This window comes from Mixophyes fleayi, chromosome 10 (assembly GCF_038048845.1).
Source record: "Mixophyes fleayi isolate aMixFle1 chromosome 10, aMixFle1.hap1, whole genome shotgun sequence".
Lineage (NCBI taxonomy): Eukaryota > Metazoa > Chordata > Amphibia > Anura > Limnodynastidae > Mixophyes > Mixophyes fleayi.
In genome coordinates this window covers 60,942,546-60,955,910 of record NC_134411.1, presented here as the reverse complement: position 1 = coordinate 60,955,910, position 13,365 = coordinate 60,942,546, and the positions used below count along the sequence as shown (strand labels likewise).

General features: G+C 42.4%; 2 protein-coding genes across 3 annotated transcripts in view; both read left to right on the top strand.

The window, feature by feature from the left end:
* The window catches only part of MMP2 (matrix metallopeptidase 2), a 210,872-nt gene extending 205,467 nt beyond the window's left edge, over window positions 1-5,405 (top strand). Inside the window, exon 13 of the mRNA XM_075188829.1 lies at window positions 4,580-5,405. Within this exon, the coding sequence (XP_075044930.1) occupies window positions 4,580-4,683 (104 nt within the window). The 3' untranslated portion in view covers window positions 4,684-5,405. The remainder of the gene's footprint in view (window positions 1-4,579) is intronic.
* The window catches only part of SLC12A4 (solute carrier family 12 member 4), a 1,264,335-nt gene that overhangs the window by 494,835 nt on the left and 756,135 nt on the right, over window positions 1-13,365 (top strand). The gene's annotated exons all lie outside the window — the stretch shown is intronic.

Genomic DNA, 13,365 nt, shown 5'->3' with positions numbered 1-13,365 from the left:
TTTCTGCCTTTGCTAAATCGCTAGCAGTTTCACCTTTTCGCCAGTGACTTACAACTTTTTTTATCCCACAAAACATTATAATAGATCCCATATTACATTGATGTGAATTTTTTACATGGCAGGATAGTGAGTGATTCTCCTGACCTTTTTTAATATTTCTAACGTGTTCTGCCCATCTTTCTTTTAATTTTCTCCCCGTCCTACCTATATATTGTAAACCGCACATACATTCCACTAAGTATATGCAGTTTATCGTATCACACGTAATGAAATCTTCTATCTTGTGAATATATACATTAGAGTTGGATTTAACCTCAGTGATACTTTTTGATGAAGATTTTGTGTGTTTACATGCTATGAAGAACCCACACCTATAAAACCCCTTATTTTTAATAAATGGTTTTGATGGTTTAGTGATGGCACTTTTTACCAATATATTTCTTAAAGTGGGGGCCTTTCTATAGATAAACCGAGGTCGGTCATGAATAAAATCCTTGAGGTCCTCGTCATTTTTCAAAATTGGCCAATGACGTTTAATGATCCTCTCTACCTCCTTGTATTGAGTGTTATATCCTGTGATAAAAGGTATATTACTTAACCCCATTTTTAATTGGGTTTTCTGTTTCATTTTATTGGGAATCAATAACTCTCCCCTATCCATATTAGAGACTTTGCTAAAGCGTCATCTAGATTTTTTTCTTGATATCCTTTTTCTAAAAATTGGCATTTCAATCTTTTTGCATGTGACAGAAAAATTCCATCATCTGTACAGTTTCGCTTAATTCTCTGAAACTGGCCTAATGGAATATTATCCAACCACCGGACATAGTGATTACTATTAATAGGTATAAAAGAGTTGGCATCAGTTGGTTTATGATAGTTTTTGGTGAGAATCTTTCCTTCCTGAATATAAATATTAAGATCCAAGAAATTGACTTCTTGTTGGCTAATATTAAAAGTTAATTTAATATTATAGGGGTTACTATTCAATTTCTCACAAAAATTGGACAGTGAAATTCTATCCACCCTCCACACAAACAGAATGTCGTCTATAAAACGATGCCAGGAAACCAGGTTTGCCCCCACGGTGGGATCATTCCAGATGTTTAATTCCTCCCACCACCCCATAAAGATGTTTGCATAGCTGGGGGCAAACCTGGTTCCCATGGCCGTTCCCTGTAATTGTAGGTAGAAACAGTCCTCATACCAAAAAAAGTTATTCTTCAATATGAAATCTATTCCCTCTTTGATAAAATCCTGTTCGTCCTTGTTGGTATTTGCAGCTTTAAGCATACCCTGAAGGGGTTTAACACCTCCCCCTTGTTTTTTCACGTGGTGTTTCCATTTACAACATTCCCACATGGGTTTTAAAGGATTTTGTCTCCTTTATATATTTTTTGATATATATACAGGTTGCACTATGTTTGTTTATTCTTTTTTTCACATGCTCATTCATCGGACCAGCGACCATAAAAGATTTGGAGCAACAGAGAAGAATGAATACACACAGTAATTGAACTATACAGACTTATTTGGGTGTTTATTACCATGTAAATTGTTTTTTACTGTTATTGCTCTATGTGTTTTGGATTCCATGTGTTAGATATAAGATCATTTCACAGTCTATAATAGGACAGGTTTTGATCCTATTTGTTTTCTTATGTGATATCCGGTAGCGCCCATTTCTCTTAATACTTTTTTATTTAAACCATTATTACTGCATAAATTGGGGATTGTGCATTTTAAGAGGAAAGGCAGCTTTGTGGATAGACCGCACATCATTATATATTGTCTATGATCCTGATTAGTAATTAGGTTTAAAGATTCCTTAGTCTAGGGAATCTTTAAACCTAATTACTAATCAGGATCAGTCTCCATGCCCTATACGTTCCGTACGATAGCTGACAGGCAGACTGTTTATCACATTGCATCAAAAGGGGGCGGGGCTTAACCGCGGCCGGGCCTACCGGTGTATAGTCCGGCTGGCCGGCAGACCAGTCCGAGACTGCATGTCACCATATAGTATGCTTGTATTGTTTGCTTTATTTTTCCCAGAATCCCTTTTTTCTCCCAGAGCTCATCAGCCATTCTAAATGAGGTGTGATAATTCTCTATCAATGTAAGAGCTTGTTGGGCATGGCCTAATGCTAAGGGATATGCGTGGCATCATTGGGAGCAGGGTATGATGTGATTAGAGGCATGGCCGTGTCTGAAAAGCTCCAGAATTATGAGAGACAGTAGGCGAAGAGATGTCAGATACACCTCTCTCTGAGTTTGTTAAAGGGTGCACATAACAGTCATAACCAAGATTTTCTCCATGTGACTTGTGACTAGCACAGTGTTCTGTGCTAGTCACAAGTAAGCTTAGACATTTTGGGGGTCAATGTCCTTTAACACAAACCAGAACACTTGCCACATACTTTGAGACACTCAGAAGCACATCTACACTTTCATAACTTCACTTTTTCCTATTGTATCCTTTCTCCTTCTCGATACTGAGAAATGTAATGTGATCACACAGCTAATTTGCAATATGTAGATAATGCTCTTTCTGCCATATCAAAATAAAGCCTACTTGACCCATGAAAGTGTAATCTTTAAAGCAGGTCCCTAACCATGTTACATACAAACAGTGTTGTTCTGGGGCATGAGGGAATACAATGGTAGGAGCCAACCAGAGGGGGTGTGGCCATCCACTAGAGAGGCATAACCAAACCACTAGAGGGGGTGTGGTAAGCCCACAAAGGATAGCTAGCACCATAGTGTAGTATATAAAGAATGCAGTGTGTATATAAAGAGTACACTTGGCCTGTCCCTTAGATTGGGAAGAACAGTGACCAAAAATCGGTATTGTTCCACTAGAATCAGAACATTTGACAGACTGTCCTGCTCTCTCCTACCTGTTCTTTTCACTTTCACCACCTGTGGCTGCTGGTTTCTTTAGATGCGGCTTGTCTGGATCCTGGAATGTTGGGAGCCCTATTTGGCAAAAAAAATGGGTGCATTTAGAAAATTTCAACCAGCCCTGGCGTTAAATTAATAGGACCTAATACTTAGGCCTTCCTCCAGCCCCAATATTAAAATAATAGTATTCCCATTTAATAAATAGATTTATATCCCTCCAACCAACTCCAACAATAAAGTAATAGTATTCCCATTTAATAAATAAACCTATTTCCCTCCCTCCAAACAGCCCAAGCAATAAATTAATAGTATTTACGTATAATAAATATACCTATTTCCCGAAACCGCCACTACCATTAAATAATTCATATTCACATTTAATAAATAGACCTCATGCTCCTCATACTCTGCCCCACATTCAATTAAGAGCCCCCAAACCAACCCATCTTAAATTAATAGTCCCCACTATAAAATTGAATTGCCCCACCATCACCCCACAAACAAATTATCACCCATTAGTTAGCCACCACCTACCACACACACATTACATTGCCACAAGCCCACTGTGCCATCACACACACACATTACTGTGCCCCTTCATCACCATGATGTGCCCCTTTATGATCACAATGCCCCCTCCATGCTGCTTTTGCTCCCCCTTCTCCTGGCCCCCCTTCACACTCTGCCATGTAGCTTTTGCCCCCCTTCACACTCTGTCATGCAGCTTTTGCCCCCCTTCACACTCTGCCATGCTACTTTTGCCCCCCTTCACACTCTGCCATGCTGCTTTTGCCCACCTTCACACTCTGCCATGCTGCTATTGCCCCCCCTTCACACTCTGCCATGCTGCTTTTGCTCCCACTTCACACTCTGCCCTGCTGCTTTTGCTCCCCTTCACAATCTGCCATGCTTCATTTGCCCCTCTTCACACTCTGCCATGCTGCCTTTGCTCCACTGCATACAAGTTAAAAAATGGTGTTGCTGTAGAAAATGCATTATGAGGTGCAGGGGCATAACTAGAAATGTTTTCAAAGGGCCCACAAAGTTTCTAGTGACACTTTCCCCTTACTTAATTTGCTGGACAGGCCGTATGTGCATCTCAATTCTGAGCCACTCTGCACTTCTTGCTCAGAGAGGAAGGGAACATCAGAGTTCCCTCTCCTTCTGAACAAAATGTAGTTTTGGAGACCTAGAACGCCGGCCACCATGCATAAATTTCTGGGACAGAAGGTTATATAGCAGGGAGTTCATTACACTTCCCGCTAGCTTTGGACACCGTAAAGAAAATAAGGCCCCACCGCAGCAGAGTATGCAGCTACACAAAGCCCCACATTTGAGGGGCCCTGATGGGACCCCTCAGTGTCTGGTTACCTTATCAGTGGTTACCACCATAACCCCAGGAGTTATGCCCATGATGCACTATGCACATAACGTAGTTTTTTGCATAACAATGCTCGCACAAAAAGCACTGTGCACCCACCAGACACTGCTAATTCATCCAGTTTCTTTTCAGTATAGTAATAATTTTACGTCTTATACAGTACACATGAAAGCCATACGAGGTTTTAGTTAAGTTGCAAATAAGTTTGTTGTAAGCTTTCCACCTAATTGCATACGTATAGGCAAATTTGACTGATGTTTCACCACTGATATTTGTTCCCTTCCTGTTTTTTAGGCTACAGTTATTTCTTCAAAGACCAGTACTACCATGAAATGGAAGATAAGATATTGAAGATTGTTAAAATCGGCAATGTAAAAACTGATTGGCTTGGTTGCTGAAGTGTACAGTGTTACATTAATCGCATATTGTCTTTTGTATGTATTCCAGTTTACATGTGTATGACTTATTGTTGTTGGTTATAGAAATGTACTGATTGACCAGTCCGGTACTGGTATATTGATAGTATGTGCAAGAGCACCTCATTTTCCTAATACAATAATTTAATGTGTTGCATACACAAGAAGAGTCTATAACAAACATGACAAGATAAACATAGCTAGAATGTAATGTAATGTTACTGCTATATGAATGGTTCTTTGTTCCAGCTTCCAGCCTTCTAATTGTCATTGTGATGCTATATTAATTTACATACTGGAATTGAAGCAAACAGTGTCAATGTGCCATTCATATATCAATGGTAATTCTACACTCACAGAGGCACAGGTTGCCTACAAACTTGTAATGATTTTGATTAGTTACAGACAAATTCAATATTTTACTATAGTCATAGACATAAATTAGTCAGTATCAGTCAGAAGCCTTTAAGCTTCTGGTGTAAAATTATACCCTTTTTTCTAGCTCTGATATCCAATTGCAGAGGATTATTTTTAATTGTAACTATGTTTTTACTCATTTGTAATAATGTTTGTACGTTTATTCGACTTGTACAACAATGGTTTGAATTTCCATTGAACTGAAATTTGATAAATTATACATCTCAAATACTGTACAACTAAAACAGTGTTGCAGTATAAAAATAAATAAAGTCAGTAATTCGCAACTCCTTGTCTTTTATAATTATCCATGAAATTGTATTGGATAGATTAAATTTAGAAGTAAAAGGACTACAAGACAAAACAAGCAATTAGGCAAATGCAATGCTGTAAGTAATTAGTGATATATCAAAACTAGAGTTTAAGATATAATTTTTTTTCCACACATCTCAGCTACAAAAGAATTCAACTTAACTCATTGGTCCAATATTGCAACATCTCTTATTCCAAAATTATGACGATACCAGATAATGATAAAATCAAAATGATTAGGGGTCATTTTTTCCATAATAATTCTATTTGCCTGTATGTGTAGTCATATTTTTTTTAAATCAGGTAAAATTTTATTGCATTTTTTTTTTTTTTTTATACACTTTAACAACAAAAAAGCCCATAACATTAGGCTAAACCCCCAACTATAACCCACACAGTGATACAGGTATTGTCAGGTGTTCATACACAGTAGGATCAAAACAGAAAAAACATTTACATTCAGATTTTCAAGCCAAGGTAAGTACATCTTACACCATTTCAAGATACAATGAAATAATAGTACAGTTTTGATAATACAAAATATAATTGTTGACCTTAATAACACAATAATAAGCGGCTGGATGTCTGCCCCGAGCATTACATTAGGAGAGCTCCACCTCCCTTAATCCTTCCGTGACATACGGGGATATCCTCCACCTGTACCATATTCTTTCATACTTATCCACTAGGTTCCTGCTGGTATACATGAACCTTTCATGACCGACTGTATCGTTAACAAGGTCAATCCAGCTACTCAAAGTCGGACCTTCTGGTGCCATCCATTTCCTAGCTATCATCACCTTTGCCAACATAAGTAACGTGTTGATAAGCAGTCTAATAAGTCTACGGGTTTTTTTGTTCAAGCCTAGACCGAATATACAAAGTTTTGGAGTCAAGGCCACTACTCCCACCTCCAATCTTTTAATACAATCCTCCACCTCTTCCCAAAAGGATGAAATCAGCGGACACTCCCAGAGCATATGCCAAAAGTCTCCTTTTTCACTCTTACACTTGGGACACAACACCCTCTGACCCCCACTAAATTTAGAAAGCCGAAGAGGGGTGAGATATGCTCTGTGCAACAGAAAAAACTGTACCTGGCGAAATCTGACTGATGCAGTGACCTCTTTCGAGCTACACAACACTATATCCCTTGCCTTGTCACTAAGTCTCCCCAAATCCCCCTCCCACCTGCATCGCAGCTCCGGCAAGCCCCCTTCACCAGATCCTTCCACCAATATTGAATACAAATAAGAGATTTGCCGTCTTTGGCCCACCCTGGACAGTAGCACCCTTAAGGAGTCTGCACTAAAGCTTGGGGCAGCTCCCCGAAACTGCGAGGCCAGAGCATGTCTTAACTGCAAGTATCTATAAAAGTAAACCCTAGGTAGCTCATATAACCTTTGAAGTTGCTCAAATGAATATAATACCCCATTTTCATACAGTTGCCCAATATGTATTATATTGTAGATTCGCCAGGCTCCAGCTCCCTCCATCCTAATCATTTCTCCAAAATCCAAGTTATCCCAGAGTGGAGTGCACAGATCTAAACCCAATCCACCCCCAATCTGGGCTGACAGTCACCAAACCTTCATAGCCTGGATTAACAAGGGGAGGTCCCTCCCAACCTTTCTTCCAGCCAGAAGAAACTGCACACGTGTATGATTAGATCCTGTCTCAGAGACTAAAAAATCATGCAAATCTACACCCAACCGCGACCGGAACCATACCTCAATATGCGTTAACTGGGAAGCAAAATAATAAAGCCGTAGATTCGGCAAAGCCAAACCCCCCGACCCTCGAGAACGATATAAAGTAGTAAGCTTAACTCTTGCTCTCCTGCCTGCCCACACCAAAGAAGCCATGAGACGCTCAATGTATCGAAATGTGCTATGAGGAATATACACCGGTGACTGCTGTAAAACATACAAAAACTTTGGTTGGATTATCATTTTGACCAGGTTAATTCTACCTGTGACCGACAGTGGGAGCTGCTTCCATACCCCAATCCGGCTCCTAAGATAATCAATCTGAGGTTGGACATTACGCTGGATATATTGACCCATATCACTAGAGATCCAGACACCAAGATATTTAAATACCGGGATCCATTTAAGAGAAGTCTGCAAAACTTGACCCATAGGACAAGCACCCTTAATCGGAGTTACACTGGATTTGTCCCAATTAATCAAAAACCCAGAGTACCTGCCAAACACCGAGACCACACTGAGTAAAGTTGGCAGCGATTTATCAGGATATGACAAAAAGAGCAGCATATCATCTGCATAAAGGGCAATCTTGTCCGTCCTGCAGCCTATCCTCAATCCAGTAATATCTGACTGCATTCTAATCATACATGCCAACGGCTCTATGGCCAAGGCAAATAGAGTGGGGGACAAAGGGCACCCCTGTCTGGTACCTCTGCCCATAACAAATTGACGGGACACAAAGCCATTTACACAGACTCTAGCTGTAGGGGAGGAGTACAGCAGTCGAACCCATTGAATAAAAACCGGTCCAAACCCAAATTTCAACAGCACTGCCCACAGATACCTCCACTCCACAGAGTCAAAGGCCCTAGCAGCATCTAAGGACACCACCACCGCCTCCTCCTCCGCAGGGTGGGGCAACTGCAGGTGACAAAAAAGCCTACGCAAATTTATAGCCGTAGATTTTCCCGGCATAAACCCAGTTTGGTCAGGATGTACAATCTCACTAATTACCCGATTTAAACGTGTTGCCAAAAATTTTGCCAAAATCTTAATATCCGTTGTCAATAGCGATATAGGTCTGTATGATTCTGGAAACAAGGGATCCTTTCCCGATTTAGGGATAAGAACTATAAGGGCTTCAGACATAGACGGAGACACACACCCCTGATCTCTAAAGCTTGTAAACATATCTTTCAAGTGAGGCACAAAGAACCCCAGATGCTTCTTATACAACTCTAAGGGTATCCCATCTATGCCCAGAGCCCTGCCATTTGGAAACGAGGCTATCGCAGCTACAATCTCCTCATCAGTAATTGACAGGTCCAAACTTTCTCTACCGTCTGCGCTCAATTCAGGCAAGGAAACAGCCGCCAAGTACGTGTCCAAATCAAAGTCTGAGTACTCAGCTCTTGACGCATAAGCATCTTTGAAATACACATAAAAAACATCACTGATCTCTTCAGTCAAGGTATGTACAACACCCAAAGTATCTGTAATCCCCGCCACTGCAGCCGCCGCTCTTTCTGACCCAGCTAAATAAGCTAAAAACCTACCACATTTATCCGCTTTAAAGTATTGAGTATGTTTAGCAAATAACAACTTACGCCTTGATTTATCTAATAAATAATCTGACCATTCTCTCTGTACCGTTAACCAAGCCGTCCTATCAGAAGCCACACGAGAAGAGAGATACACCTCCTCCAACCGCACAACCTCTTTTTCCAATCTATCACCTCTCAACCTAGCCTCTCTTTTGAAACAGTTAATACTTCTTATTAAGGAACCTCTTAAAAAAGCCTTGAATGAGTCCCAGACAAGAGGCGGGGTCGCCGTGTCCGCATTGGTAGCAAAGTACTCTTCCCATTGGGATTCTAAAGTATTTCCATCCTGCAATAATGTCAACCAAAAGGGATTAAGCCTCCAAAATGCTTGACCTCGAGAAACATTAAGTTTACCTGTTAATACCAATGGAGAATGATCTGAAATCCCCCTTGGTAAATATGCAGCATCGGAGACAGCCGGCAGTAACTCCTTTGATACAAGTCCTAAATCAATTCGGGAAAAAGCATTATATGAAGTGGAATAACAGGAGAAACAGACCTCTGCCGGATGCCTCAGACGCCACACATCCACCAAACCCATCTCTTCCACCAAATCAGCAAATTTCGATTTTTTTTTGGCATGTGTAGTATCACCCACCTCCCTCCACCTATCAATATTAGAATCCAGCACATTATTGAAATCCCCACAGCAAATCACAGGAGTATCAGGTGAGAGAGAGATAAATTCACCACACTTTTTTAGAACCTCACCACTGTAAGGGGGGGGAACATAAACTGACAGTAAGTTTATACGCTTAGAGTCAAAGATGCCCCTTACAAAAACATATCTACCTAATGGGTCCGACTCCACCATTTCCAAAATAAAATTTACTTTTTTACGTATAAGGAGAGATACCCCTCTAGAATGACCCGTATGAGTAGCATGATATGCCCATCCAACCCACGGTTTCTTAAGGGCCAACACTTTACCTCCCACTAAATGTGTTTCAGTTAGACATATAACATCCGCCCCATACTTTTTTAATTGGGATATGACCAAAGACCGTTTAATTTTATCATTTAGACCACGAACATTCCAAGTCAGGATTTTAATAGACCCCCTATTCAACTTCCCAGTCACCATAACACAAGGGAATACAAATGAGACATTTTCACATAGAAATCAACCCCCTCCAGCCCAGGCAGACACCCAGCCACCAGTCAACCGCATTAGCATATACCAGAATAATCAATTTCACCATCTGAAAGCATTTGCATAGAGAAAAAATATCACACTTGACACTGCATTGAACTCTAACAACCCTACCCCTCCCTACCCTATCCAAACAACCCCCCTCCCCGTACATCCACCCCCAACTTAGACATACTTGGATCCCATTACCCACACAATGCACACAGCTATCTCCACGTATTTATGGAAACACCAGTATACACTAAAAAAAGGAGAGGGAGATCGCGACCCTTTAAGCAAGGGAAGCCCCCCCAGCCGATAACTTTACCCTACTACTCCTCCAGTACCCCATATCCACCCAATCCACTAGCACCAAATATAAGATCCGAAAAAGGTTTTCCCAGAAATATCACCTTATAATTGACACCTTCGTAAACACTCAGTAACTTCTATATTAATCAAAGCATTTCAATATGTATAGACATAAATCAAAGTGATATACATCCACTGAGCTTATCTTTCAAACATTAAAGCTATCAAGGCATATAATTTTTAATAGCATCATTTCAGTCCAAGAGGTCGATACGTCACCAGAAGCATCTTCAATCCGGACGAAGACCTCCAGGAGCTCTTCTATCTATCCAGTGAGTCGCCTCCGATGGCGATCCAAAGAAAAGGGTAGTTCCATCTGCAACCACACGCAATTTAGCCGGGAAAAGCATAGCATACGGCAATTGCATCTCACGAAGGCGACGCTTCATCTGTATAAACTGAGCTCTGCTCTTTTGTACATCCACCGAGAAGTCAGGAAATACAGCCACTCTTTGGTTTTGATACATTAAGGGGCCCTTGGTCCGAGCCAGGTGCAGAATTGTATCCCGGTCCTTATAGTGTAGCAGTTTAGCAATAAATGTGCGCGGCTGCGCACCCGGAGGCGGCCTCTGAGTCGGAATCCGATGCGCCCTCTCCACCGCAAACTGGGCCGTGAACTCCCCTCTGCCGAATGTCTGGATCATCCAATTCTCCAAGAATGTCTCCGGAGCATCACTCTCTGCCTTTTCAGGGAGACCCACCAGCCGAACATTGCTGCGCCTGAGGCGGCCCTCCATGTCTGACATTTTTTGTTTAACCGACACCATCTGAGCCTCCAAACCAGCAACCTTCTGAGGCAGAGGAACTGTAGTATCCTCTAATATTGAGATGCGGGCCTCCGTCTCGGCCACACGCTCACGAATCTTCTGAAAATCCTGCCGCATCAACGACAGGTCAACCTGCACCTCTCCAATTTTATCCATTACCTTCTTTTCAGAGGCAGCAATAGCTTTCAGGACCTCCTGAAGAGTAGAATCAGCAGGTGAATCCGTATCTTTGGAAGACTGGGGTGCCTGCAGTTCAGAAGCAGGAGCCCCTCCCGAGGCCACGGCAGGATTAGAACGGGCATATTTCTCCAATCTGCCCGCAGCAGTGGTATTTGCAGAATGTTTACCCATACTGGGCCTTTCTATTCACCGGTGCTGACGGGTGCACCCCTAAATGTTGTATATGTAACTTTAGATACAAAAAGGGGGCACAGCAGAGTGTCCAGCAGCAACTGGTAGTATAACCAGAATTTGACCAGTGAAGGACCAATTACTGCACACAGTCCAGCCAAAATACACACTCAGAGAGATGACAAGAAGAAAGGGCTTCCAAGCAGCAGCAACAGCAGCACAGAGTATTTTCCACATACAGATGACAGGGAGAAAGAGCTTCCAGACAGAGTATATTCACCTTACTGCTCCAAGAACAGGGTTTTTTACTGCTGCAGATAGAGATTGTTATTGTGTCAGCCACCCCTCCAGTGCTGTGAGTCTGTATGCCAGTTTTTATTTCACCGACAGTTATGTCCAAGATGGCGCCGCGGCCCGCTCCACGGCGGGAACTCCAGGACCCAGAGACTCCTCCAGCAGCAGAGAGGCAACCGCTCACCACCTAACAGCCTCCTCAACGGACTGGCAATTTTTTAATCACCGCGGATCAGCAGTCCAAGCACCGCCGGATGGATGAATGAATGCACAGCTCCTTCCTGCGCGTGTGACTCCAGCCACAGCACAGCTCCGGGGGATGAGCACCACTCACAGCCGCCCTGAACCGCGACCACAGCCTGGACTTGGACCGGGGAGTACAGAAGAGATTCCCCCACAGGACCAGGTAAGTTGTAGCAGCCGGCACCACAGGAGGATAGTTTCGTCGGATATTAAGGCTGAGGAGCTCCGATGCAAGCACCCTACTCCATTTCACACCAGGCCATGCCCCATGTGTAGTCATATTTAATGTAAATATAAGTGATCCAGCCTTTCAAGTCAAAAGATTAATATCTGGATATTGTCTGATTAAGTGACTCATTTGTGTTGCCAGATTAAACAATGAACCTGTCACTTGGCTCGGGGTTCAGTGGCAGGATGGGTCCATGTGTGACCACCCTATTTCTCTCCTCCCCTTTGCCTACAAACTACTTGAGCAATTAGAGAACAAACACCTGTCTCACTTTCACTCCTGCCATTCCATACTTGGCTCTCTGCAATCAGGCTTACGCCCCAAAAATTCCACTGAAAATGCTCTCACAAAAGTGATCAATGTTCTACTTACTGCAAAGTCTAAAGGTCATTTCTCCATACTCATTCTCCTGGACCTCTCTGCTGCTTTTGACACTATTGAGCACCTTATTCTCCTATACACCCTTCATTCCATTGGCTTTTGTGACACAGTTCCTAGTTCACTTCCTATCTATCGAACCACTCCTTTAGTGTATCTACCTCTGGCCCATCCTAGCCTCCACTACCACTATCTGTTGATGTCCCACAAGTCTTTGCTCTTAGAGCACTAACTCGCTCAGTCGGCCTTCAATACCACCTGCATGCTGATGACACCCAACTCTATATCTCTTCTCCTGACCACTCTCCTTTTGTACTATCTCGTGTAACCAACTGTCTTTCTGCTATCTCCACATGGATGTCTCAATGGTACCTAGTGCTCAACATGTCCAAAACAGAGCTTATTATCTTCCCTCTTGCCAAAGTCATCATCTGCCCTTAAATCTCCCTCATTGCCCCAAATTGGAGTCTCCAGGTCCCAACCCACATAATGTATGGAATCGTACATCAGGTTCCAAATCAAAACCACCTGCTTAAGGAGGGTAGCTGTACACCTAGAGAACCTGGGGCCCGATTCATCAAGGTTGCATACTTTGAGTGACGCAGACACTTACGCGAGTGAAATAAGTACCTCAAAGAGCAAAAACACACCCTCCTGTGGTCCTCTACACTTAAGGGACAGAAATAAGCAGCGCAAACGCTATAAAACACACCCACCTGCGGATCTTTAAACATGGTACCAGCACAAGCGACGGATCTCAAGCGATTGACGGGAAGCTAAACAATGTATTCGTCACGCCCAATGTGGGAGGGCCGAACAGTTTGTTTACACATAACACAACACAATGCCTGTGGCT